Source organism: Aquila chrysaetos, chromosome 5 (assembly GCF_900496995.4).
Source record: "Aquila chrysaetos chrysaetos chromosome 5, bAquChr1.4, whole genome shotgun sequence".
NCBI lineage: Eukaryota > Metazoa > Chordata > Aves > Accipitriformes > Accipitridae > Aquila > Aquila chrysaetos.
Window position 1 is genome coordinate 39,632,013 of NC_044008.1, and position 25,413 is coordinate 39,657,425.

Sequence of the window (25,413 nt, forward strand, 5' to 3'; positions counted from 1 at the left end):
GGGGGGCAGTGCCAAAGGGGACTCGGCTTCTGCCCCCCCCCCCCCCTTGGAAGGGATTTCTACATCCCTCTTTGTCCTGGGGGGCTGGATCCTGGCTTTCCTTTGGCCCTTCCTGCAGAGCATCGGTACCCCCCCCAGGCATCTGCACCATGGGGACCACCACGAAAGGGGGACCACCACGAAAGGGGGACCACCAGAAAAGGGGGGACCACCAGAAAAGGGTGACCACCATGAACGGGCACCCAGGAGGAGCACTTGGGGGTTCACCTAGCCTGGCATCCCCAAAAGGAGAGGGCATGGTGGGGCACTGCTGTCACCTCCCCTCGGGGCTTTTGATGCCTTTAGGATCTCCAAAGCTTGGCCCAGGCTGGTGCCGTCCAGCCCCAGGGTTTGAAGAAGATATTTACCGGGTAGCTTGGCCGGATTGCACCCGTGAAATATTTTAATTTTGGAAACACTGGTTCAACAAAACATCCTGGAGGCTGGTAAAGCTGCCTGGAGCTCCAAGACATTTTAACCCCTGGGGTGCTGGGTGCTGTTGGGGAGCTGAGCATCCCCGGAGAGGCCGTGCCGCATCCCGACAACTCTTCCTCGCCGTCACAGGACTTAATGTATTGGAGTCACACCACGCAGTCTCCTTGACCGGCAGCAGCTCCCAGGCCTTGGCCAGCACGTGGCCTCTTTACGCAGCGCCCTGGGGTCCCTTGGGGAAACCGAGGCACCGAGGGGTGCCGCCCCATCTGCCTGCAGAAGTCACAGCCCACTGCTGCCCAAGCATAAGGCTGCAGACCAGGTTTATTGTCCATCGAGAGTTGATAGAAAGGAAGCTTACAAAATAAATAAATATCTATATATGCCTCTATACAGTCCACACACCCCCACAGACAGACCTCACAGCACGCATGCAAAAACACTTTGAAGCACAAATTAGCGCAATCACTTATTACAAACCTCTGTGTCGGGAAGGCTCGGGTACCTCCGGGAAGGTCATTCCCCAAATCGCCACCTCTGCTCCTTCCCCATAAATGCCAGTATCCCATTAGCAGTGCCACACTGGACCCCAACTCCAGCCCGCTGGTGGCATCCCAGTCTGGTCCAGCCAGCCCTCGTGCCCCGCTTCGGCTGCCCACCCCGCCGCATGACTACCATCCTTGGCCACAGTGTCTCTATCCAAACCGCTCAAGCTCATGCCCCTTCCAGTCGGAGACGCCCGGCCATGCAGCCCATTGTGGGGGCACCAGGACATCGGTCTGTACCCCGGTGGCATATTGGCCAAAGGACCTGGAAACAAACTGGCACATGCTGGGGTGCCAACCGGTTCCCATCCCGTAACGTTGTAGGCAAAGGATGGGCAGGGGAGGTAAAGCCAAGGACAAGGACAGGCAGTGGAGCTCACCCTCAGTTTCCCTGCTCAGGTCTTCACCCAACTCCTGCAGCCTCCATGGCGGGGGGCGGCAGGAGCTGCAGCGGGGCAAGGCCCCCACCGTGCAGCCCCCCTGTACGTCCCCCCGCCTTTGCACACCTACAAAGACACATGCACACAGACACGCACCCACGCACATGCTCTATCTACGTTGCTTCATCGCCTTGATGAGCTCCTCCAGCTTCAGGGCAAGGTGCAGGTCACCTTTCACCTGCAGCCTCCCGCTCACGTAGGCACTCAAGGGGCGCAGGTCACCCAAGAAGAGGTCTTGCAGGTCTTTCTCTGCCACCTCCAGAATGACGTCGGGGCTGCCCTCGGGCACGCCGTGGCCAGCCCGCCCGCTGCCTGTAGGACACGATGGGTGAGATAAGGAGAAACAGTGGGCTTCAGGACCCAGCCTTGCCTGCTGGCATTCCCCGCCACCGCTTCATAAGGATTGAGTTGGGCCAGATGATGGGCAAGGGCCTGGCAGGGGGATTTTGGAGACGGGAGCCCTTACTCCTTATGGAGATAAATTTCTCTTGCGTTCCTCCAAAAACGTCCCGTTACAGTGGTCCACCTCCAAACCCTGTGCTACTTTTGCCATGGGCACCGGGACAACCGTCAGCAACCACGGGGGGATGGATGAGGGTGCTGGGAGGACATCTTCCAGCATGGCAGTGGCCCAAGGCGCTGCCCACGCATGTCCCCCCACCCACTACCCCCCTGGGCTGGTGGTACGCAAGAGCCAACAAACCCTGAGGTCTCTGAGCCATCCCACTTGGCCAGCCATGAAGAGACCTGGCTGCCAATTTTCTATAAATACTCCCTTCCTGAAGGAAAATTCATGGTTTTAACCCAAAACAAATTATACTTCGGACTTCCAGGGAGCATGGACTCAAGGCCGTGGTTGCCAAACTGCAGCGCTCAGCTGATGGACCCTGGGGTGCCTTTCGCTGAGCTACCAAATGGGCTTGGTTGGGACCCCCTACCACCAAGCTCGGTGGGGTTCGCAGCATGCAAAGGGGGCACAGGCACAAAACACCCTCCCGCCTCCGACACAACCACCCCAAAGAGTGGTGACCTGAGGAGAGGTCTATGAAGTAGGTGCTCCGGGCGCCGCTGGGCAGGGCGATGTTGACCTGGTAGGATGCTCCCACCTGGGCGACCAGGGCCTCGGAGAGGACAGGCTCCACTGCCGAGAGCAGCTCGTCCATGCTGGGCTTCCTTCGGGCGCTGCCAGTAGCAGTGAGGAGGGGAGCGGTGGGAGGCTCCACCTCGTTCACCGTCTCCATGCTGTCTGCTGGGGACAATGGGACAGAAGTGGGTTGAGGGAACACCTTTGGGTGGTGAGCTTTGCTGGTTTGCACGGACCCACCAGAAAAGGTCTCCAAAGCAAAGAAACCCACTTATCCAGCAAGTTTCAAGCTAAGCAAGAAGAGGACAACTGGTTTTGCCAGTTCCATCTGCCTGCTCCTCTGTCTGCCACGGGTTACTCTTCCCCTGCTACCAGGGGGTAGAAAATTATCCCTGAAAGAAATAGCGGGCCACAAATTGGTGCAGGGTTTCTGGAAAAAAATCCATGTTGCCCTCAGAAGTGACTCTCTCGGCAAGCTCAGGCTTGGGTTTGCCTCATGGAAACGCTGAGATCTGAGTCGGTCTTGAGCCTGGGCTTCTGCAGATCTGCTCCTGCCCTCCCCAGTCCCATCTCTAATGTCTTGTTAGAAAGGTTGTGTTATAGAATCATAGAATAGAATCATAGAATCATTTAGGTTGGAAAAGACCTTCAAGATCATCGAGTCCAACCATTAACCAAGCCCACTAAACCATGTCCTGAAATGTTATGCCATGTGCTGTATGAAGTTGTGCCCGAAGCGGTCTCCTCTCCTCCCCCCTACCAGCCCATTTGTGCTGTGCTCATAGGAGCTTGATATCTCCCAGACTTTGACTCCTCTGTCAAACAGCCAACAGACACAAAGGTCATCAGGCGGGAGAGACATCCCCCAGCAGAGAAGCAGTAGCCCTGGGTTGGTTACCTGCCTCCGGCGTGCCGGTCCCGCTGGCTGCCAGAGCCAGGGTGTTGTTGAAGAAATGGGCAGCCAGCTGCTGAATGGTGCCATCCAGCCCCTCCAGCCCGGGCACGGGTGGCACGGTGGCCAGAGGGCCCACCAGGTTTTCCCGGGGTGGCTGCAGCACAGCCTCCATGCTCAGCTCCACCCGGTCCACCTCCAGGCCCCAGGACTTGGTCATGTCATTTATCTCCAGCTGCAGAGCCAGGAAGAAAGGGAGAGGTGTTGGCAGCCTAGGCAGAGCTGCCATGGGTATGGCCATGGAGACCCCCCACCATAGAACCCCCAACCATGGGCATCCCAGAGCTTATACTTGTGCTACCCACCAGCTTTAGATGTGGGGTGTTGGACCGGGCTCAGTCGTCCACCTCCTCCAAGCTGTCCAATCTCATGTTCAACCCTGCTCCCCCAGTCGATCTCCCAGTTTGGAGGAGGTCAGGGCAGGGAGGACTGGTTTGTCTTGTTCCCCTTTCCACAGTTCGGTCCGAGGCTGGCCCCTTTCTTTGCTCCCCCCGGGCAACATGTCCTGGGGTGTGCTCCACCGGGCAAGCATCTCTGGCCTCCAAACCACTCGAGGCACCCCAGAGATACCAGTATATCCCCCCCAGCCTCCATTTATATCATCCCTCGTAGACATTCGACCCGCAAGATTTTGGCCTGGCCCAGGTCAGCTGCAGGCACTACCTATCGCCCCTCTGCCACCACCCTGTCCTGCTTCTCTCCCCAAAAGCCCTTTCCAGTTTGCAGGCCCCTCCAGACATTTTCCTGGTGGAGATATGGAGGTCAAATTTAAGCCTGCCAACAACACGCAGGCTTTTCTGCGTGGCCAAAGCCCTTAGAGAGAAGCCACAAAGCTCCAGAGATCCACAGGCTGAAGGTATCTACTCCCCACTAATCACCATGTTTTCCCAGCTCCTTTCCTTGGCCAGGTCCGTGGCCAGATGGACTTTCAGCAGCTCCATCTTTCCCTTACTGTTACTTCCATACCAAGAGCCCAAGGGGTTGGGGGTGCTTGGGCGGCTCTGTGGAAGGCTGGGGGAGTCCTCACCAGCAGCTGCTCCCCAATCCTCAGCTTCTCCACCTGGATCTCACGGAGGCTCTTCTTCACCAAGGTCTTGGTCATGGCGTTCTGCGCCGTCATCCGGGTGGCCGCGATGAGGTCCTTCACCATCATAACGGACAACACGGGGTCCCACACCCGGAATTGGACGTCAGCACCCATGGAGATGACTGCCCCATCCTTGGAGGTCAGCTGGGGCAGAGGGGAGTCAGGATCTCTCCCCCTCTCCGCCCCACGGCCCAACCCTTGTGCGTAGAGCCTGGGAGCAAAGGCGTTCACTTCTTTCCCAGCTGTCAACCAGCTCTAGATCTCTTTATTAAGAGGGTTATTAGAAACCAAACCAACCCGAATAACTAAGTTAGGGCTAGTTTGAATGGCGAGGACAGTTTCCAGCACGGGGCTGTTGTTGAAAGACATTTGGGAAGGATAGGGATTGATGTTTTTGAGATGTCTCCAGCCAGGAACACCCATTGAGCAAGGTGTGCAAAGTCAAGAGGAGTTTTTCAGCCACAGGCAGGTCAGATGGGGACTCTGGCTTCACAGCACCAGCTAACCCCCCCCATCGCCTCACTGTGATGCTGGAGGAACTGAAAGTTGGGTCCACGCATGGCACCAAGGGTCAGACCATCCCAAAAATCCACCTGCTCTGGGTATTTTAGAGAAGTCTCTCTATCCTGCCCTGAGGCCCAAGGCAGCTCACCTTGCAGGGGGGCACATTGAAGGCCCTTGTCCTCAGATCCACTCGCTGCCAGTGATCGATGAAGGGCAGCAGCAGGACCACGCCGGGTCCCTGCGGCGCCCGGATGCGGCCCAGGCGGAAGATGATCATTCGCTCATAGGTGGGCACGATCTGGAACGGGAAAGTTGACACCAGGGCAGAAGCAAAACCCTGGGTCCTGCGGTGCCAGGAGCAATGGGACCAGGGGCAGCCAGAAACGGTCCCCCCCATGGAGGAGGAGTTGCGATCCCACTCCTCACCTGCTTTCCTCCCTTACCTTCAAGGCAAACCATCCTGAGATGGGGAAGGTGACAACCATCAGCAAGAAGACCAAAGAGGTGATAATGCCGTGGCAGATCCAGGACAGCCAACCCTGTGAGGAGTCTGCAAGGGGGTGAAAGGGGGATGTACCTGCTCCAAACCCCCCTGTCCTGCCCATGAACCCCCATTGAAGCCTCTTCCACCACGCACCCTGCACCCCAGGGAAGCTGGCAGCGTGGGGGGCACCCAGCCAGCGTGACACCCTCCAGCAAAAGCGGCAATGGGGAGAAGGGCAGCCGTTGCCCTCTAAGGTTAGGACTCACCTGCGGTATTCCCGGCCGGCCCCAGAGGGTCTTGCTTGGATCCGAAGGAGAAGCCGCCCTTCTGGGCGCCGTAGAGCCCAATACTGGACTGCTGGAAGCGGTCAAAGTCTCCCAAGGGAAGAGCCTGGTATCCCGACCGGCTGAACATGGTGCTGGTGCCTTGCACGGGGCCCCCCGCTCCCAGCGCTCGGAGCCTGCTACGGCCAGCTCCCCGCCGCCATCGCAGCCACCTCCGTGGCTAGCATGGCTTCTGCCTCTCCCCGACCCGATCCCGCGTCCCTGCCCGCCCTGACGTGCAACCGGAGAGACGCCGGAGAAGAGCTGACAAGCCCTGCTGTTATCACGGAGGATGCTTGCTAGAAGAAATCAAATCCTTCAGGGGGGTTTCCTTGCTGGGGTCTCACCCAGGCTGGGGGGGGGGGGGGGGGGGCGGGGGGCTTCACATCCTCCCGGCGACCCTCTGGGCAGGACCTAGGCCAGGAGACAAAAGCTACGGCCCCGCGGCCGCCCTCGGCTTCGCATCCCCTCGGAGGTGGGAGATATAACCCCGGGGTGTCCCCGGCCACCAGCCCCGTGGCGGCGGGGACCGGAGGCGGCCGTGGCGAGGATGCTGCGGCGGCGGCGGGGAAGGAGGGAAGCCGCTGGCGCTTCCTGGTTCGCCCGTCATGTGGCTGCTGACGGCACAGGGACGAAACAATTCATGGCTCACGGGCTCGGTGAGTTTTTCCGGAGAGGCCCTACCCGGGAATTGCTTTGCCGGCCATGGGAAGGACGAGGTCCTCCATCTCACGTTCACCTTGGGTGGCTCCGGAGGGTACCCCAGCCCCACAGGGAAGCGGGAGAGGTCTTTTTCCCAGCGATTCCTGCTCCGGCGTGGCCTTGCACCACGCCAACTCCCCCCCCCCCCGCCCTCCATCTCGCCGGTCTGCAAAGGGTAGCGGAGGCCAAAGAGGACAGGGTGGGGGGGATCAACAATAGGCCAGGTTTAAAGCCCCCCTTGGCTGAAGCGGGGGCCTGAGACGCTGCCCCAGACACAGCAGCAGCCCCGGGAGCTGAGCCAGCACCCAGACAGGCACCCCAACGCGGCTCAGGGATCCTGCCTAGCAGCTAAAGCAGAGCTTTGCCATCCGTCCTGGTTTTGGCTGGGGTAGAGTTAATTTTCCTCCCGGTAGCTGGTATAACATTGTGGTTTGGATTTGGTAGGAGAAGAATGTCGATGACACCCTGATGTTTTCAGTTGTTGCTAAGTAGTGTTTAGAGTAAGTCAAGGATTTTTTAGCTTCTTATCCCCAGCCAGCAAGAAGGCTGGAGGGGCACAACAAGTCGGGAGGGGAAACAGCCAGGGCAGCTGACCCAAACTGGCCAGAGGGATATTCCATACCATAGGATGTCATGCCCAGTATATAAACTGGGGGGAGTTGGCCGGGAGGGGGAGATTGCTGCTCGGGTACAGGCTGAGCATTGGTCAGCGGGTGGTGAGCAATTGCTTTGTATATCACTTGTCTTTCTTGGGTTATATTTCACTCTTTATGTTATTGTCCTTTTCCTTACAATTATGATTATTATTGTTGTTACGATTATTATTATATTTATTATTTTAGTTATTAAACTGTTCTTAGGCCATGAGTTTGACTTATTTTCGATTCTCCTCCCCATCCCACTGGGCAGGAGTGAATGAGCAGCTGCATGATGCTCAGTTGCTGGCTGGGGTTAACCCATGACGCCGACCCCAGCCCGGTGCCAGCACCCCCTCCTCCTACCAACATCCCCCCAGTGCCTGCATCGCCCTGCTACCAACATACCAGCATCCCCCCCAGTACCAAAATCTCCACTCCGGTACCAGCATCCCCACCCCGGTACCAGCATCCCCCCGGTGCCTGCATCCCCCCCCCCAGTACCAAAATCTCCACTCCGGTACCAGCATCCCCCCCACACCCCCCCAAGTTTCCACCGACACCCCAAGGCGAAGGGAAGGCAGGAGCGGGCAGGGCGAACCTCTCCCACCCGGGGAACCCCTCTGCCTTCCCCGCCTTCTTCCCTCCAGCTCCTCCTCTTCTTCCCCCCCCCCGGCAGGCTGGGAAAACGAAACGAAAGTCCCCGGTGAACGCTGCTCGCCTCCGTTGTCCACATGCCCGACAGCCCCGTTGCCTCCCGGCCGCCCGGCCCCCCGGCAGGTAACGGGGGGGTGAGGGGGGGTCCCCCCGCTTTTCTGGAGGGGGAGACGGAACGGGGTCGGGGCGGGTGGAGGTGGTAAGGAGGACCCTGCTTTATTCGGGGGGGGGCCTCCTGTCTGCGCTGCCGGGCTGGGGGAGGCCCGGGAGGGAGGGGGGGCGAGGGATGGGGATGGGGACACCTTTGGGGACAGGGCTGGTGTCAGCTGGCCGGGAGGTTTTGCTGGAATCGGGGAGGGGGGGGGACACCGTGGCCAGGGCCCTCCCCGCTCGCAGGGCAGGAAGAGGCGGTGGCCACAAAGCGAAAGAAAAATTCACTTTGCAGCCTTCGCGTCCCTTCGTCCCTCCCAACTTTGAAATCCAAAATTCCCCGAAGGGCGTGAGGTGGGGAAGGGGGGGGGGGGGAAAGAGAGCTTCCAAGGGTCCCACAGTGAGGGCAGGAGGGAGCACAACCCTTTGCAGCCAGCAGAGAATCTCGCTGGAAGAGCACCCTTTGCCTTGCCTGGGTGCTGCCACCCACTCGCCCTCAGCAGGAGGGACGGAGAGGAGCCGCTGTACCCGCCTTGCGGCTCCCTGATCCCTTCCCTGCAGCGGGGTGGGTAAGGTGGGCTGCCCACGGGTGGCCTGCATGACCCTACGGGTGGGACTGAGCCTCCCGTCCCCTTCCATCTTACGCGCTCCAACGGGGTCTTTCCCCCACATCCCACCTAGATGGAGACGGTGCCACCGCCCCCAAGGAGACGGGACCCCGGCCGGGTACACCCTCGTGCTCCCCTCCATCCCACCCTCCCGCGATGGAAGATGACTTCCAGTTCGTCCTTTGCGAGGGCTGCCGGCAGGAATCGCCCAACCTCAAGCTCCTCACCTGCCTCCACACCTTGTGCCTCGATTGCCTGAGCGAGAACAAGCCCATCAGGCAGTGCCCCGTGTGCCGGACGGCCATCCCGCAGGCCAGCGGCATCCCCGACATGGACAACCTGCTCTTCACCAACCTGCAGGCCAAGCTCAGCATCTACAAGAAGATCAGGGACAGCGATGGCCCGAGTTGCAGCCGGTGTCGGGGGGAATCAGCGACGGTGTGGTGCTCCGAGTGCGAGGAGTTCCTCTGCGCCAAGTGCTTTGAGGACCACCAGTGGTTCTTCAAGAAGAGGAGCCACGAAGCCAGGAAGGTGGAGGACCTTCGTGCCGAGTCAGCCCATCAGTTCCTGGAAGACACCAGAAAGTCCTGCAACCTCTTCTGCTCCCGTCCCGGTCACGCCGACCAGGGCCACATCTCCAGGTGAGAGCGGTGCCTTGTCCCCAGATCCCATCCTGCGCCAAGGGCCTTGGGGCTGCTGCGCTGGGACCAACTCTGCCGAGAGAGCAGAGCCAAGGGGATTTCATCACCTGCCTTTGGAGAGGGACCGCTGCAACCCCAGCGAGACCCTGGGCAGGAGCAGGGCGCGATACGGGCCTGGCAGGTCCCCGGGAGAAGGGACGGGAGCAAAGGTGGGTTGAACGCCCAGCTTCGCACCCACATCTGCAGCCGGTGATGCGAGGCAAAGCCCTTTCCCGCCCCGTGCCTCAGTTTCCCTTCTCATTAAGCTCCTCAGCTGTCCCTCGGGGAGGGGGAATCATACCCAGCACAGTAGAAATGCTTTTCTCCCCGCCGCTCACGTACCAGCTTTGAATGATGCTCCTGGTTTGTTTTTTTTTTTTTTTTCTCCAGCATCTACTGCAAGAGGTGCGAGAAGGCGCTGTGCTGCTCGTGCGCGCTGCTGGACAGCCAGCACGCCCCGTTCTGCGACATCCGCAGCGAGACCCAGCGCAGGCAGGAGGAGCTGGGCACCATGAACCAGGAGCTGAAGCAGAAGAGAAGCGGCTTCGAGGCCACCTACGCGGCGCTGCAGGATGAGGCCGCCCGGCTGGAGGAGGCGCAGCGGGAGATGCGGGAGCTGATCGGGCAGCGCGTGGAGCAGCTGGTGCGGCTGATCCGGCAGGAGGAAGAGGAGCTGCTGGGGCTGGTGGAAGCGTGGCAGGAGCAGGGCCGGCGGGAGCTGGCGAGGGAGCTGCAGCACGTGGAAGGGGTGCTGCGGCGGATGGAGGCGGGCGAGCAGCTGGTGGAGAAGATGAGGCTCTACGCCACGGAGCAGGAGGTGATGGACATGCAGCCCTTCATCAAGGACTCGCTGGACGAGCTGCAGCGGCTGCAGCCGCCGGCGGCCGGGGACCGAGCGCAGTCTGGGGACTTGGCCAAGTGCAGAGCCAGGCTGCAGGCGCTGGTGGAGCGTGTCATGGGGCACCCAGGTGAGGACTTGCTGTGGGGATGGATCCAGCCACCCCGCAGGCAGCAGGGACTTGGGCCAGCTCAGAAAGCCATCACCCAGCACTGGGTCCTGCAGGGTTCAGAGCCACCTCCCTGCAGCAAAAGGAGCCCAGATCCACTCTCGTAGAGTGCGTATTTCCACTGGGGCCAAGATTCGCTCCTTTCGTTATATGGCCAGAGGCCCTTTTTGGTCTCCTACCAATCTGACAGGCTCCGGTGATGCTGATTTCTGGGTCCCCAGAGGCTCCTAAACCCCTCGGGCCATCCCAAACCGGAGGCCTGGGAAAGGGAAAGGAGATCAGAGCTGCCCCTTCCTTGCTGCAGCTGCCGGGTAGGTTTTTCCCGGCTCGGCTGCTGCCAGGGCCGGGTGGGAGCTCCAGAGGCTCCGACTCGGGATCGCATCCCTGCTCTCTCTATTGCAGGTACTAATTCCCAAGCTGACCCCATGGTCGAGGTGGCCCCGGAAAAAAACCTGGTGAGATGTCCATGTTTCATCCCGGTGCGCTACCATGGCTCTCCCTTCCTCTGACCTTTGCAAGCCTTTCCCAAGGGTCTACCTTCCCCTCCCCAGCCCATCACTCCCATTTCTTCCTCAACAACAAACCCCCAGGGGTGTTTCTGCCTGGACAGAGAAGAACCTGCTTTGTAGCCATCTACGCACAGGCATGCTCCTACCCCATCCCACTATTCCGCTCCTGCTGCTTCATCCCTCATTTTCAGCAGGGAAAACCATAGCCTCCCTGAGCTGTAGCACTACCAAACACCCGCAGCTCAGGCACAAGCCTTGAGCCAAGCCGGAGGGCCGGGCTGTGCCTCAGTTTCCCCCCTGCTGAGGATGTTTCTGCCCCCCCTCAAGGCCAGCCCAGCCCTGCAGAGGGGTTGGTGGTCTCGAGGTTCACCCTAACACTGCTCCGTGCTCTCTCCGCAGCAAGGGGAGTCAGTCCAGCCCAAGAGCCAGACCATCTTGCCCACCTTCACCATCAACCTCGAGGAGATGCAGATGAGCCCGGTAAGAACCTCCCCGGACAGGCAGGAGCATTTGGGGACCAGGAGATGCCACCCTGGCACCTTACATCCCTTGTGCTCTCCTCTCTCCAGGCTCTCTCTGTCAGCACGTGGCCCAAGCGGAGGTCGTGCTGCGTGGAAACGGGCAGCCAGATCTCACCCAAGGTGCTGAAGCTGGAGTATGACAACATGCCGGTCCCCATCAATCCCAGTTCAAACCAGTGGGATGGCAGAATGGGACCCAGAACCTCCACGCCGAGCCAGAACTGCAGCAGCATCCCTGCCACCAGCAGCCACATTGATGATGCAGGTGGGGACCGGGGACATGGCCCTCCTCGTTACCCCATCTCTTCCCTCCCCTTATGGGGGTCTCCCATCTTTCAGGGGCTCTGTGCACCCCCATGCACTCAGACCCTTGCCCAACCTGCCCTGGGTCAGAGTAGCAGAGGGTGGTAGCTGGTTCCCAGGGGGTAAATAGGAGAGCAATGCTCAGGGTTGGACACGGATGCTCCATCCAGCTCCATGTCCTGCCTCCAAGGTAGCCAAAAACCAAGCCTAGGGAAGAGCGTAGCAGCAGGGTAAGTGTACAGAGACTCCTCTGCCTTCTGCTCCAGGAGCTCTGGATTTTCCTGGAGTAAAAAAAAAAAAAAAAAAAAAATACCTACAGTTTTTAGCAAAACACATTTTCTTCCCCAAGCTCACCCAGCCCTGCTGCAGCATCTCGCAGTGAGGGGGCCAGGGCTCAGCCCTGCAAACAGGTGGGAGGATGAAATGCATCTTCTGGAGAGGCTGGTACATGGGGTGAACCAGCAGCGGAGAGGTTGTCCCCACCTTGGGGTGGATCCGAGAGCACCCACGGGTTGGGTGGTTCATGGTCTTGGCAGAAGCATTTGTCCTTTGCTGCAAAAATCAGGAGATAAGATCAGTCCTCCCATGGGAAAACCGGTGTGATCCAAAAATCACAGTCTTGAAGCTTGAGCATCCTCCTGTTCCTTCCGCAGAAGACACCAGCATCATCATCTCCAGCTCAGAGGACAGCTCGGAAGACACGGTGGTGAGTGTCACGGCAGACTTCACTCCTTGCTGAGCCACGCTGCAGGCAGAAGAGGCAGCTGTGCCCCATCGTCTCTGGGGTGCCTTTCCCTTTCCTCCAGCCTCGCTCAGACCTGAGCCTTCTCCCTTCCCACCATCAGCCAGAAACTTGCTTGCGGCTTTCTCTTCCCCTTCGGTTGCTCCCAGGTGGCAGGGTATCTGGGCCATCCCAAATCTAGTCCTCCTGGGCTAAGACCTTTGCTGGTATCTCCTGGTATTCTAGGGCAGCCAGGGTCCTCTCCTGCAGGCAGCAAACCCCACCTAAATCAAGCAAATCAGCTCTGAGGTGGGATCCCATACCACCCGTCCTCCAAGACAACCCTTTTGAGTTGGTCCTTATGGCCTCTTCCTTTCCACCTCACTGGAAAGGTTGTTCTCAGCTTAAAAAAAAAAAAAAAAAAATCCATTTTCATATAAAAATCAAGTTTGCGAGTTGAATGTTGCATCCCTGCTCGCAAAGTTCATCAGTCCTGTGTCTACACAGGCTGAAAAGCTCCCGGGAGCCACCAGAGCAGGTAGGGACCATCTGAGCATCCCCAAAGTGACATTTCCAGGCTCCCCACGGTGACATTTCACAGCACTGATGTCGGTGCGCTGCAACCAAACGGCCCTGGCCGAGGTGGTTAGATGAACCAAGAGCATGGGATCCCTGCTGAGATGCCCCATCACCATCATAAGCAGGGGATCCCTTTGGAAATGGAGGTGAGCACAACTGATTTGGGATGGGGGGGGGCGTTTTCCAACACTGGCTTAATGAGGGGTTAACAGCCCCATTTTTTTTTTTTTGTATAAACTAATGCAGAAGCTCTTCTTACTCTTCAATAAAGCTGTTCCTAGATTAAATCCCAGCCCGCTGCTGGCTTCTTTTATTTTTTGCTTTGCTGTTTTTCCTTGCTCTCCTGCTTCATCTCTAAAAGAGGGGAGAAAAAAAAAAGAGTTGTGGGGCTAAAACCCTATCCCCACTCCCTGCTAGTGCCAAAAAATCCCAAGACTGCTGCTTTTGGGGGTGTTAGCTACTTGCTGTGAGAAATCCCCGTGTGACTCAGGTGTCCTTTGGTACGATGTGGATTTAAGGGTGTAGCAAAGGCACAGGCTGAAAAAAGAGAGGTCGCAGGGGTATAAACATCTCAGCAATGGTCTGGTGCTGGGCACTAGGCAAGAGCAACCTTGAAAGCTGGGAAAAATTGGTTTAAAGCCTGGAAAAGGTGGTGGGGGGGAATAGCAGCTAAGTGAGAAAAAAGGCTGAGCAATGGGATGAGGCAGCGGGAAGCAGCCCAGGGAAGCTGCAGCTTTCAGGGGGTGGAAGGCAAGGGCTGAGGACCTGCCTAGAGGCTCAGACATCTAAAAGGAGATCTTGGGGCCGGGAAGGAACCTTTGTGGGGTGACCTGGGGACTGTCACGCTCTGCACCACAGCTGAAGCCGCAAGAGCATCGCCAGAGCCCAGCTCTGCCCGGATCCATCACCCACAGCCGCTGCGGTGCTACGAGCCCGTGTCTCTGCATGGGTGATTTTCCTCCCCCCAAATCCCGCACATTTTCCCTTTCTGCTTAACCCTTCAATAAAACCTTTTTTGCATAGAAATTCAATTTGCTCGTTGCTGGTTTGGGTAACAAGAGCATCTGCGATTACATTTTGTCACTGAGTTTGGTTCATCTAACTCCCTTCGGGCCAGCTGGGTCATTCCAGGCACAGCCGGGCAAGGAGGACACGGGGCACTGCCGCCACCGGTACCATCCTTCTCCTGTCCCTTCCCAGACAGAGGAACCCCATACGCCCTGCAAACACTTAATTTTAACCTGGCATTTAAGCAATCCCATGTCCCCCGAGCTGGGGAGCGCTTGGTTTTGCTCACATGCCTGCAGACATCGGTCCAGCCGCAATTCCACCATTCCTGGGCTGCAGGGGAAGATGCAGAGAGGTGGCGCAGAGGGAGATGGATGCCCCATCGCTGCAGGGTGCCCAGGCCGGCGGTGCAGGATTGTCCCTGGGGGAAAGAGGGAGGGAAACCAAGGTTGGAGCTTCTTGAATGTATCGCTGTCCTACTCTTCCCATAGGGAGATATTGGCTGTGGGTGTCCATCCCTGCTGAGGCTGGGCAGGGGACGGTTGGTGTGGCTGCTTTTACACCCCGTTGGGAAGCACCGCTGTAGGTTTTGGATCTGCTGAGCCTGGAGAGGCACCGAACCTCCTCCTGGCCCAATTCAGTCCCCTTTTCCTCTAGACACCAACCAGATCTTTAAGGCTAGTGGTATCTCACACGGTGAGGTTGCTCAGCCACGTTTATGTCCCTGCATGCGCTGCATCCACAAGACGCGCAGAAAGGGACAGCAAGACCCCAGACCTGCGTGTTGTGTCCTCTGGCCTGGATCCCACCTCCTGCTTAGGATGAGCTGCATTCAGGGCTCTGCTCTTGCTCGCTCGGGCCAGACCCTGGTTTTGTGCTCTTAACAGAGCTCCCCATGGCCAACCCGCTCCTGAGACACAACACACACCCAACACACCCCTAGCAGTGCCGGGACATCGGACCCTGGGCGTTTCACGGCATTGCACACAACCAGGTCCTTGCCCATGGCCAACGGTGGACCCAAGGGTGCTCCTCATGCCTTCCCAGCCAGGTCCAAGCAGGCAGACGGGACTTGGCCCCCCTTCTCCAATCTCTTGCAGGCTTCCAGCAAGCCCAAGGACAGCAAGAAGCCCTCCAGCCCCACGTGGTCCGGGAGCGGCACCTCACCCCACCACAGCACTGGCCCCACCAGCCCCTTGGACGATGGGTTGGAGCTGAGCACCTTGGTGTTCCTCAGCTTGAAGGTTGACCAGAAAAGTGAGCATTGCCTTTCCCGGGCACAGGGGGGCTGGGGGGGCAGAGAGGGGCACCCCAAGTACTTACTCCAGCCCTGTCCTTTCCCCTCCGCAGCCCAGCTCATCACGGAGGTGGCAGCAGTAAATGGAGAGCACACCTTCAAGACGCTGATTCAGACACCCGAGTCGGTGCTGGCGCTGCTCTCCCAAGGTGTCCCCATGGAGGTGGGGATGCAGCACCTCCTCTGGTACCTCTCCCCACTCCCCAGGCCCATCCTCATCGTCTATAACTTCTGGGCACTGGAGCTGCCTGCTCTCTTTAAAGCCCTGGATGCCACGGGCAGGAAAGTGGACTTCTGCCGCGTTGTGGGCGGTTATGTGGATATGTTGTCCTTGATCAAAGAAAAGCTGCCCAAGGCCCCTTCTTACAAGCTGAAGAACCTGCTGAGAAGGCACCTCCAGCAGCAGCTCAACGAGGGCAGCGCGCTGGCCACGGCCAAGGCCTTGCAGGAGCTTTGGGGAGCCCTGGAGCTCCCTGCCCATGCCGATACGGGGATGATGCTCACCCACTGCAACCTGCAGAGCTACACGATCCTGCAGCCCCTGGTACAGGAGAAACTGCTCACCAAGAGGGCGGCCAAGACCCTGGCGCGGCGCAGCCTCATCCTCTGGGAGCTGGAAGAGGCGTGAGCGTGACCGTGGGGTGAGTCGAGTTGGCCAGGTCTCAGGTTAACCGTGCCAGGGATGCTCACAGTGGCATCAAACGGGACTCGCGGACCCTCTCTGCTCCTATAGCATGGGGTTTAAAAGGTTCAGGACCCTGGGTCAGCTCTAGGGGGAAGAAACCACCCAATGGAATTAATATCTTCATTAAATAAATTACACAGCATAGTTTACTGGGGCGTCTCCACCCCTACTTTTCCCAACCAGGTGGGAGGGGAGATACTCGGAGCCCTGTTCGCCCTGCCCGAGCAGCACCAGGTACCTTGACCCCCCCCTCCTCAAAACCCCGCAGCCTGAACCCCCCCCAGTGACAGGCGGAGGTTGCCCGAGGTGTCCCCAGCCGGGGCTGCGTGTGACAAGGCAGTGAGGGACACACACCACCAGGTGTCCTCTTTGTACAACCGCACACGGCCGGGAGGGTAAGGGCTGGCTCCCCTGCTTGTGCACACTCACCCGCATCCCTAGAGCCCACCCGTGGTCCCTCCTTGTACCTGGGAGGTACTGCGACCATCACCGGGGCGTCTGGTCTGCTCCATTGAGCACAGAGGGAGAGGGCTGGGGGGATGTAGACGTCCTCTGGGTGGCTGGAGGTGGGTGAAGATGGGCAGGAATGGGATGTGGTGAAGGTCTCCTCTCCGACAGGGTGTGGTGGGAGCTGCCAGGCTTGGAAAATCGGGGGGAGACAGGGAGGAAGCGTGACCCCCCCCCGAATCTTCTGGGAACCCCCCAAGAACAAGCAGTGGCCCAGACACAGCTTGAAGTATTGGAGCTGGGTCTTGGCCAGCAAGCCGGGGGTGGGCAAGGGGGCTGCCTTCCCCCGGGCAGGGAAGAATGAGGACAGATCCAGCACCGTACAGCGGTTTATAGGGAGCAATCCCAAAGGAGCCCCCACGACCGCACAGAGGCACACAGGGCTTGTCACCAAATTCAGACAATGCCACCTCACCCTGGGGATTCTCTGGTGTCTGATACAGGGTTGCGTGCGGGGAGCAGCCTCTACAAGGGGCACAGCCGGAGGAGAGCAGACCCCATCTGTCTGCTGTCACCGGCCTCATCAAAGTCTTGTAAAACAATAGCGAAGTCAATGGGCTGCGGCAGCCAGATTAGCTGTTTCTGTGCCCTGAGCTGCCATAAATCTCATTCATCCGGCTAGAAAAGGGTTTGCCACCGTGAGGTGAGCAGAGCAGCAGCCAACAAGCCCCAGCCCTGGAAAAAAGGGCTGCAGCTGGGGTACCCCAGCAGGGTGAGAACTCCCCGAAAGGTCTCACCAGCTTCCACCTCCAACAGGCAGCTTCTACACACTCGCAGGCTGGTACAGCCCTGCTCACACCTCCCTTCCACCCACAGCCACCCCATGAAAATCCCCCTCCAAGCCAGAGGTACACGGAAGAATTGGAGTCTCTCTGGGTTTTTTTAAGAGCAATAAATAACTTCACTGAATTAAGCGAATCTCCTGAAACGATATATAATATGCTGCTTGCTTGATTGGCTGTTATTAATAATGCATTGCTCAATCTAAACCATTCATAAAACGACTCCCTGCTAGCCCCGAGCAAAGTGCTTTGGGAATCGAGGGGGGGGCAAAAAAGAGCAGCATAAATCCTTTCTGTTTATGAAAATGGATTTCTTCCCCCAACAATCATGCAAAACTAATTAGAGCCAAAGGGCTGGTTCCTCTGACTTTGATTACACCCTGCGAGATTGCTCAGGTTGGCTGGCAAGGGTGGGTGGAAGCCCAAGGTGGAGGACGATTTGCCCCAGTAAGCCCGAGAAAGGTTACCTGGATTCTATTTCTAAGAAAAACATCAGCCTGCTAACTCCCAAACAGGTTTGCATTCCATGGACCATCAAGAGCAAGGACTGGGTGGTCAGGACTCTTAAATAATTGGAAAAGCGGTGAGGCAAAGCTGAGGGAAGCCTTACCTATATGGAAGGAGAAGCCACATCACCTCTGGCCAGCCAGGATGCTCCCAGAGTGGTCACTCATGTACTCACCTGATCTTAGAGGAGCTGGCTTGGGGCTAGAAGCTAGAGAAGCCAGGAGAACCCACAGTGGGGGCTTGGCCTTCTCCTCCTTAAGTAGGCAATGCCCCTGACCAGCATGGTGAGGAGGGCTCCTCCCTCAGACACCAGTTGCAGATTAATGGTGTAAATCAGAAACCCCTCATTGACCACAGTGGTGGTCCAGTGATTCCTCCAGCTGGGAGGCTGCCCTCTTTTATACCAGTGGGAGAAGTGTCCCCACAGCTGCGATGGTCAACACCAGCTGGCCCCCAGCCCAGCTTCTACTCATCACATGTTTAGGAGCATGTTGAAAGTTAGGTTGCCTGGGGCTGAGGCAGGTGTGGTGTGAGAAGGAGAGGTTGACAGCCCCAGAGACTTCTCTTCCATCCATCCACCCACCCATCTATCTGCCCATCTATCTATTCATCCATCCATCCATCCATGCATCTATCCACCCATTTTTCCATCCATCCATCCATCCATCCATGCATCTATCCACCCATTTTTCCACCCATCCATCCATCTACCCATCCAACTATCCATCCATCCACCCACCCATCTATCCATGCATCTATCCACCCATTTTTTCCATCCACCCATTTTTTCCATCCACCCATTTTTTTCCATCCATCCATCCATCCATCCATCCATCCTCCACCATCCTGTCTTGGAGCTCTCATCTGAAGGGATTGAAGACCCCCCACAGAGCACTGTTGTTACTCCCTGTGCTCAGCCCATGGGAAACTGAGGCACAAGTGGTGACACAAACCCTACACGTCATGTCCACTGGGGAGGAGTGAACGGGGAGGTGGATGGATGGCGTAACCTATACCATGCCGCTTCATGCTATGATGCCCTCCCAAGTGTCTAGGTTAGGGTCTGGCCCTCAGGAGCGCAAGGAGGGATGTGTTATCCATCCCGGCAGACGTGTCTCATGCCCTGACCCACTTCTAGCACAACACGCTGCCTCCAATGCTCCTGAAATGCTGCCACTGTATCTAGGACACTTGGGTTTCTTCCTCTTGCATGATGAATGAAGGCATCTTGGGAAGAGCTCAGCATAGTGTGGTGGATAGCAGCCAAGCCAGAAAACAAGCGTCCTCTCCACGTTGGCCACGTCCTTGTGGCATTTTAATCTACTTCCATGCTCCTCAAAGCAAGTTTGCAGTGCCTGTGTCTTCCATCTGAGCTCTGCAGCCCAAGTCCCAGCCATGGGTCAACACCAGCAAGGGCTGACCCATGGTCCCGCAGCCCCACGGCAGCACGGGGAGCCTGGGATGTGCGATAACCTGATACGCAGCACCAAGGGCTGAGCAGCGTGGGACTCGCTGGGACATGCTGAGCCCCCAGGGTGCTGCCCCGTTGACTACAGGACTCCCTGCTGTGGGGCTTGGGAGAGGCTGACAGCCTGTGGGTGTTCAGAGAGTGAGCAAAATGGGGGAAAAGAATGCCTGTAAACCACAACTCCAAATGTCTGATGCCGTAATTCCCTGAGCAGCAAATTGCTAGTGCTTGTGAGAGAGTCACGGCGAGGGTGAGGGCATGCTTGGGTGACGAGCCAGGCGTGGGGATGGGAAGGGGGTGAGTCACAGCTCAGCTCTGAAGATGCTGAGAGCACGATGGTGGTTCAAACTCCGCTCGGTTCAAACTCCGCTCCAGCAGGGAGGGAGACATGAAAGTGCTGCCCCCGATTTGAAGCAATGCCTCCCTCCTGCTTGACCCCTCTGCAGACCCTTGTAGCTCCCCAAAGTGAGGTGGCCTTGTCCATCTGCTCAGGACAGTCCCCTGGACTGTGCCCACGGCTTTTCTGAGGGATATCAGTTGGGTTGGGCCAAATCTGTGCCGGGGAGCACGGTGCCAGCCACAGTGCGGGTGACCACGGTGCAACACTCAGACAGTGTTGGTTCACTTGCATGGAAACAAGGCGGGTTTGGTGGCCGCACATCATCCAAACACCTCGCCCACCCTGTGGGTGTCAGCCACCCGCCAGCCCTCAGATCGCAGGGCTGAAGGGAAACTGAGGCACGTCTGAAGCCGACCACTTTGGCCGAGGTTGTCCTGGGCACCAGGCTGGGGGGCTTTGGACGTGGCTCCTGGGAGGGCGGAGATACCTGGAGCCGGCATCGAGGATCAGACCCGGCATTTTGCCGTCAAGCAGCTTCCCTTCTCTGCCCCTCCAGCCATCACCCCCCCCTCCCGCTCCTCGTCCTTGGGAGAACACGCCCATCCCCGTGGCCTCGGGGCGGGGGATGCGGAGCCGGGTTCCCCCAGAGGGAGACGTGACCGGGCTTTTACTCTGTCTCCGAGCAAGCAAGGAGTTCGGCGAGACACCCCCCCCCCCCCCCCGCCAAGACCCCCGGGGCTCCCTACCCCCGGACCCCCCCCCGGGACGTACCCAGCCCCCGCGAGGGGGGTGTAGCCGCAGGGCCGGGCCGCAGCTCTAGGCAGCTGGCTGTCGCGACAGAGCCGAGTCGGGGACACCGGGGGGACCTGGCTGACCCATCCGAGCCCCGGCCCCCCTCCCCCGGCAGAACTCCCGGGCGCAGCCGCCGATGGGGAGGAGACGGAGGGATGCGGGGGGGCGGGGGGAAGCCCGAATCGATCCCGCTCACAAAATCAAAGATTTCTCGGGTTTCTCATGGGGCGGGGGGGGGGAGAGGCGAGGGGCAGGGCCGGGAGAGAACAGACCCCCACGTCGAGGCGAAACTGCGGAGCGGAGAGGGGGGGGTCCCCGTTACCGCGCCATTCCAAGGGGATGAAACCTTCAGGAGGAAGATGAGGGAGACCGGTCCCGTCCCGGGAACCCCCGGCAGCCACCCCCGCCTCTCCCGCATCTCCTTCCCCCCCCTCCGTTCGAATGCTTAAAAGCGCTTTGCATTCAATTAACGCCCTGCAGAAAGGAACCACCCGCGACGGGACGGGCACATACCGCACATCGCCCGCATCCACCGGGCGCTACCGGGGGGGGGGGGGGGGGGGCACTGGGTCCCCCAGCCCCGGTTCCCCGGCCACAAGCGCTTCCCAAAGGGCTGCGGTCCCGTCACGTCCCGGGAGGACGGCGATAGCCGTGGCCCGTATCTGCCCCGATGGCATCCCGGTCCCTCCGGGGCTGGGGGGGGGGGGACCCGGGATGGAGACCCGGAGGGAACGCGGGGAGCATGGGGGGGGGGGGGCTGGATTATGGCTGCTGCCAAGTGCGAGTTGTACTCGTTGCTCTGCGGGGAGGGCGTTTATGACGGGTAATTTTTTTAATTTTTTTTTTTTTTTTTTTTTGGGAGGGGGGTGCCGTGCCCGCCCCGGGAAGCAGCCGGCTCCGTCCCCGCCGGAGGCTGGCGAGCGGCAGCGGTGGGTGGGTGGGTGGGTGGTGGGATGGGAAAAGGGGTGGCGAGGAGGGAGGGGGCGGCCGTGCGGAGGGGGAGGCTGGCAGAAATGCTAATTCCTCCCTTCTCTCTCGCCTCGGCAGCCCAGTGCCCGTACGGCCCCGCTCCGGCTCGCAGCTCAGCCCGGAGAGGTGCGGGGGTACGGGTGGGGTCCCCCACCTCCTCACCGCGCCCCTCACCGTCGCGTCCGGGCTGGCGGAAGCTCCTCCGTACCACAGGGACGGGGCTCGGGAGGAGGATGCGGAGGACCGGTAACGGAGAAGAGAAGGGCTGCGTGTTGCTTAACGGCACTTAGGAGCGGGTAAGGTGCGGGGTCACCCCCGGTGCGGCGAGGCGACCGGGGGGGGGGGGGGGTGTGCAGGGGCGAAGGGGGGGTCAGGGGAGAGGGGGAAATAGGGAAGGATAGAACTAGGGAGAGATGGAGAAGGGAGGGCGAAAAGTCGGGAGAGGAATAGAGAAAAGGCTGGAAGGAGAAAGAAAAAAGCAAAGCGAAAGAAATAATAGAAAAAGGAGAAATCAAAGCAGAGAAGAAAGAAAACGAGATTTTTTTTTTTTTTTTGGTGGGGGGGAACAAGACAAGAAAAAGAGAGTGAGAAGGGTGGGAAGACAAGAAAAAGAGAGGGAGAAGGGTGGGAAGAGCCGGAGGGGAAAGGGAGGAAAAAGGGGGAGAGGAGGGGAAGGGGGATGAGAAGGAGTGAGGGGCGAGGGGGCGGCAGCCGGGGGGAGCCGGGCCCGGACAATGGGGCGCGGCCCCGCCGCCGCCTCTCACCGGGAGGGGCCCGGGCCCGGGAGCGGGGTGGGGAGAGGGGGTGGGAGCCCTGAGAGCCCCCTGTGTCCCTTGGCAGGGGAAGATGGCCCCGCTGCTATCCCTGTGGCTGATGGCCCTGCTCGGTCTGGCCCGGGCGTGCCCCGACCCCTGCGCTTGCGTGGACAAGTACGCCCACCAGTTCGCCGACTGCGCCTACAAGGATCTTCAAGTGGTGCCCACGGGGTTGCCCTCCAACGTGACCACCCTCAGCCTCTCGGCCAACAAGATCACCTCCCTGCAGCGGCGTTCGTTCGTGGAGGTGACCCAGGTCACCTCCCTCTGGTTGGCACACAACGAGATCCGCTCCATTGAGCCCGGTACCTTCGCCATCCTCGTGCAGCTGAAGAACCTTGACATCAGCCACAACCAGATCGTGGACTTCCCCTGGCAGGACCTCTACAACCTCAGCGCTCTCCAGCTGCTCAAGATGAACAATAACCACATGGCTCTGGTGCCTCAGGGGGCTTTCCACACCCTGAAGGACCTCCGGTCCCTACGCATCAACAACAACAAGTTCACCACCCTTGCAGAGGGTATCTTCGATTCGCTTAGTTCCCTCTCCCACCTGCAGATCTACAACAACCCCTTTGAGTGCTCCTGCAAGCTCCAGTGGTTGAAGACGTGGATGGACAGCACGCTCATCTCCATCCCCGAGAAGGACTCCATCACTTGCGCCCTCCCAGAGCAGCTCCGAGGAGTGCCGGTGGGGAAGATCCCAGACGTGCAGTGCACCTCGCCTACCGTGCAGCTCACCTATTACCCCAACCTGGACACCACGGAGCTCTTTGATGGCTTCACCCTGACGCTGCACTGTGCCGTGACGGGCACCCCCCTGCCCGAAGTGAGCTGGAAGATCCGCACCTCCAGCCAAATCCTGGAGCTCAACGGGAACCCGAAGGAGAGCGCCGGGAAGGACCTTCCCAAACAGGACCCCGAGCGCTTCTTGGTCTTCAAGAACGGTACGTTGGTGATTCCTCACCTGAGCAAGCGGGAAGAAGGCACCTACACCTGCCTGGCCACCAACGAAATGGGGAGCAACCAGACCTCAGTCAACGTGGCTGTGGCAGGCGCGCAGAAATACCCGCTGCAGCCCGGGAGGGACCCGCTGGGGGGTAAAGCACAGCCAGGCGACAAGAAGCCTGGGGCCAAGGGAGCAAAGAACAGTGTGCTCATGCCAGATGACAGGAACAAACCCCTTGGTCCCACCCGGCAGAGCCAACCATTCTTGGCAGCCGGGACAGAGTCCACGGGAGATGGGCAAGTCCCCTTCCAGCTTCCCCCCTTTGAGAAGAAGTGTGGCTCCACACAAACCAGCAAGTACATTTCCAACCACGCCTTCAACCAGAGTGGCGACTTCAAGCAGCACACGTTCGACCTCGGGGTGATCGCCTTAGATGTGTCGGAGCGCGATGCCCGGGTGCAGCTGACGCCCACCTACATGCAGCCTGAGAAAGTCCACCTCAGGATGCTCTACCTGTGCCAGGAGAGCAGCCAGGGCCACGCCTTGGTCCAGTGGTCCAAGATCGAGGAAGGGGTGAACTCGTACTGGTTCCAGGGCTTGGACCCCGGCACCAACTACTCCGTGTGTCTCACCTACCTGGGGGAGGACTGCCAGGTCCAAGTGGTCTTCACCACCAAAAAAGAGATCCCCTCGCTCATCATCATTGTAGTCGTGAGCATCTTCTTGCTGGTGCTGGCCACCTTACCCCTGATGGGGGCCACGTGGTGCCACCTCCTCTCCAAGTACCAAGGGAAGACCTACAAGCTCATCATGAAGGCCCAGAACCCGGACCAGATGGAGAAGCACATGGCCGCTGACTTTGACCCCCGCGCCTCCTACCTGGAGTCCGAGAAGAACTACAATCCCAGCGAGGTGGGGGAAGCGGACGTGGAGGAAGAAGACGAGGAGGACGAGGAGGATGATGAAGGAGGCAGGCGGAGGAGGAGGAGAGAAGCCGAAGGGGCTCCGGAGCTGGAGCGAGAGGAGAGCGTGGCAGCCAGCTCCATGGCGGAGTCGCAATCCAAAGCCAACGGCGAGGAGTTCGAGGTCCGCTCCGAGTACAGCGACAAGCTGCCGCTGGGCGCCGAGGCCGTCACCATCTCCCAAGAGATCAACGGCAACTACCGGCAGCGCCCACGCTGAGCCTCCCCGCCCCCCCCCCCCCCCCCCCCCCCCGTCCCCACCTCCCCTGGTCCCCCCCACCCCGCCTCCCGGGGCACCGCCGCTGCTTTTCCTCCGAGGAAAGACCGAAGCATCCTCAGCGACGCCCGCCTGTCCTTCCTCCTCCTCCTCTTCCTCCTCCCTCAGGCGGCAGGTCCCCGGGGAAGGGACTTCGCCCCGGGGATGCTCGATGCGGGCGGGACGTTTCTCCCACGATTTCGTTTCCGTTTTGGGTACCGGCCGTCCATCGCTCCCGGCTCGGCGACACCATCACAACGATTGCCGGTCCTCCGCCCGCCTCTGCCCTCCGTTCGCCCCGTATTTTCTTCCCCCTTAAAGGAAAAAAACGAAAAAAAGGGAAAAAAAGGGTAAAAGAAAAAAGCCCGACATCCCAAAACCTTTTTTTTTTTTTTCTGGAAACGGTTCAGTCCCCGGTGAGTCCCCTCCGCTCCCCGGTCCGGTCCTAGCCGTCCCCGGTCCGAGCCCCGGTGCGAACCCCACTGCAGCCCGGTGCTGTCCCCACCGCTCCTCGCCGTTATCCTCCCCGTTCCCCTCTCCGCGCCTCTTCCCGGTGGGTCCCAGCCGCTCCCCGGTGGGTTCCCACAGCGCACCGATGGGTGCCGGGGTGCGAGCCCTCCTGCTGCCCGGTGGGTACCGGTGCGCTCCCCGGTGCGCTCCCCGGTGCGCTCCCCGCGGAACCGGTCAGCACCCGGAGGGGCTGGACAGCCCCGCGCCCCCCGCCCGCTCCCCGGGGGGGGGGACGGGGACGGCCCGACCCCCCCCTCCCCGGTCCCATCCCGACCCCCCCCGGCCCGGTGGGACCCCTCGATGTGTGTTGGGTAGAGTAGCCTTGTAGCCAAGTGTCTGTGCCGTAGACGCGCCCGTGCTGCTGGCGGGCGGGCGGGGGGGGGTGGGGGGGGTCCCGGCCCCGGGAGGCGAGGAGTGGCCGCCACCGTCCCCCCGTCCCCGTCCCCCCCCAAACTCCGGTCTTCGGGAGCCCCGGGACCGGCGAGAGCCGCGGGCGCCTTTCTGCGAGCTTCTGTCTGTGAAAGAGTTAATAAAAGGGATTGAAAGTGGAGCCGGGTCTGTCCTTGATGGGGGCGAGGGGGGGAGGTTGCGCCCGCTGCCCCCC

The 25,413-nt window shown here is 59.7% G+C and overlaps 3 protein-coding genes across 7 annotated transcripts; 2 read left to right on the forward strand and 1 right to left on the reverse strand.

The window, feature by feature from the left end:
* Positions 1-777: 777 nt before the first annotated feature.
* On the reverse strand, positions 778-6,526 carry STOML1 (stomatin like 1). 2 transcript variants are annotated; one of them, XM_030013374.1, is made up of 7 exons: positions 5,834-6,526; positions 5,527-5,633; positions 5,232-5,381; positions 4,520-4,723; positions 3,439-3,667; positions 2,487-2,702; positions 778-1,768 (listed from the first exon to the last, which is right to left on the reverse strand). In XM_030013374.1, the coding sequence occupies exons 1-7, from the start codon at positions 5,979-5,981 to the stop codon at positions 1,566-1,568; spliced, it is 1,257 nt and encodes a 418-aa protein (XP_029869234.1). In that variant the 5' UTR covers positions 5,982-6,526; the 3' UTR covers positions 778-1,565. The 2 variants fall into 2 exon arrangements, with proteins under 2 accessions (XP_029869234.1, XP_029869233.1); XM_030013373.1 differs by having other exon boundaries at positions 2,487-2,705.
* Positions 6,436-21,483, forward strand: PML (PML nuclear body scaffold). Of its 4 annotated transcripts, none has more exons than XM_041123614.1 (11): positions 6,569-6,677; positions 7,907-8,007; positions 8,716-9,283; positions 9,713-10,290; positions 10,732-10,784; positions 11,238-11,318; positions 11,408-11,624; positions 12,316-12,368; positions 15,071-15,227; positions 15,321-15,908; positions 21,396-21,483. In XM_041123614.1, the coding sequence occupies exons 2-10, from the start codon at positions 7,962-7,964 to the stop codon at positions 15,893-15,895; spliced, it is 2,328 nt and encodes a 775-aa protein (XP_040979548.1). In that variant the 5' UTR covers positions 6,569-6,677; positions 7,907-7,961; the 3' UTR covers positions 15,896-15,908; positions 21,396-21,483. The 4 variants fall into 4 exon arrangements, with proteins under 4 accessions (XP_029869225.1, XP_040979548.1, XP_040979549.1 ...); XM_041123615.1 differs by lacking the exon at positions 21,396-21,483 and adding an exon at positions 16,136-17,460; XM_030013365.1 differs by lacking the exons at positions 6,569-6,677; positions 21,396-21,483 and adding an exon at positions 6,436-6,549 and having other exon boundaries at positions 15,321-16,093.
* ISLR2 (immunoglobulin superfamily containing leucine rich repeat 2) lies at positions 21,398-25,359 on the forward strand. The gene is made up of 2 exons (XM_041123616.1): positions 21,398-21,613; positions 22,158-25,359. Exon 2 carries the CDS (start codon positions 22,164-22,166, stop codon positions 24,261-24,263), a length of 2,100 nt encoding a protein of 699 aa, XP_040979550.1. The 5' UTR covers positions 21,398-21,613; positions 22,158-22,163; the 3' UTR covers positions 24,264-25,359.
* The last annotated feature ends 54 nt before the right edge of the window (positions 25,360-25,413 follow it).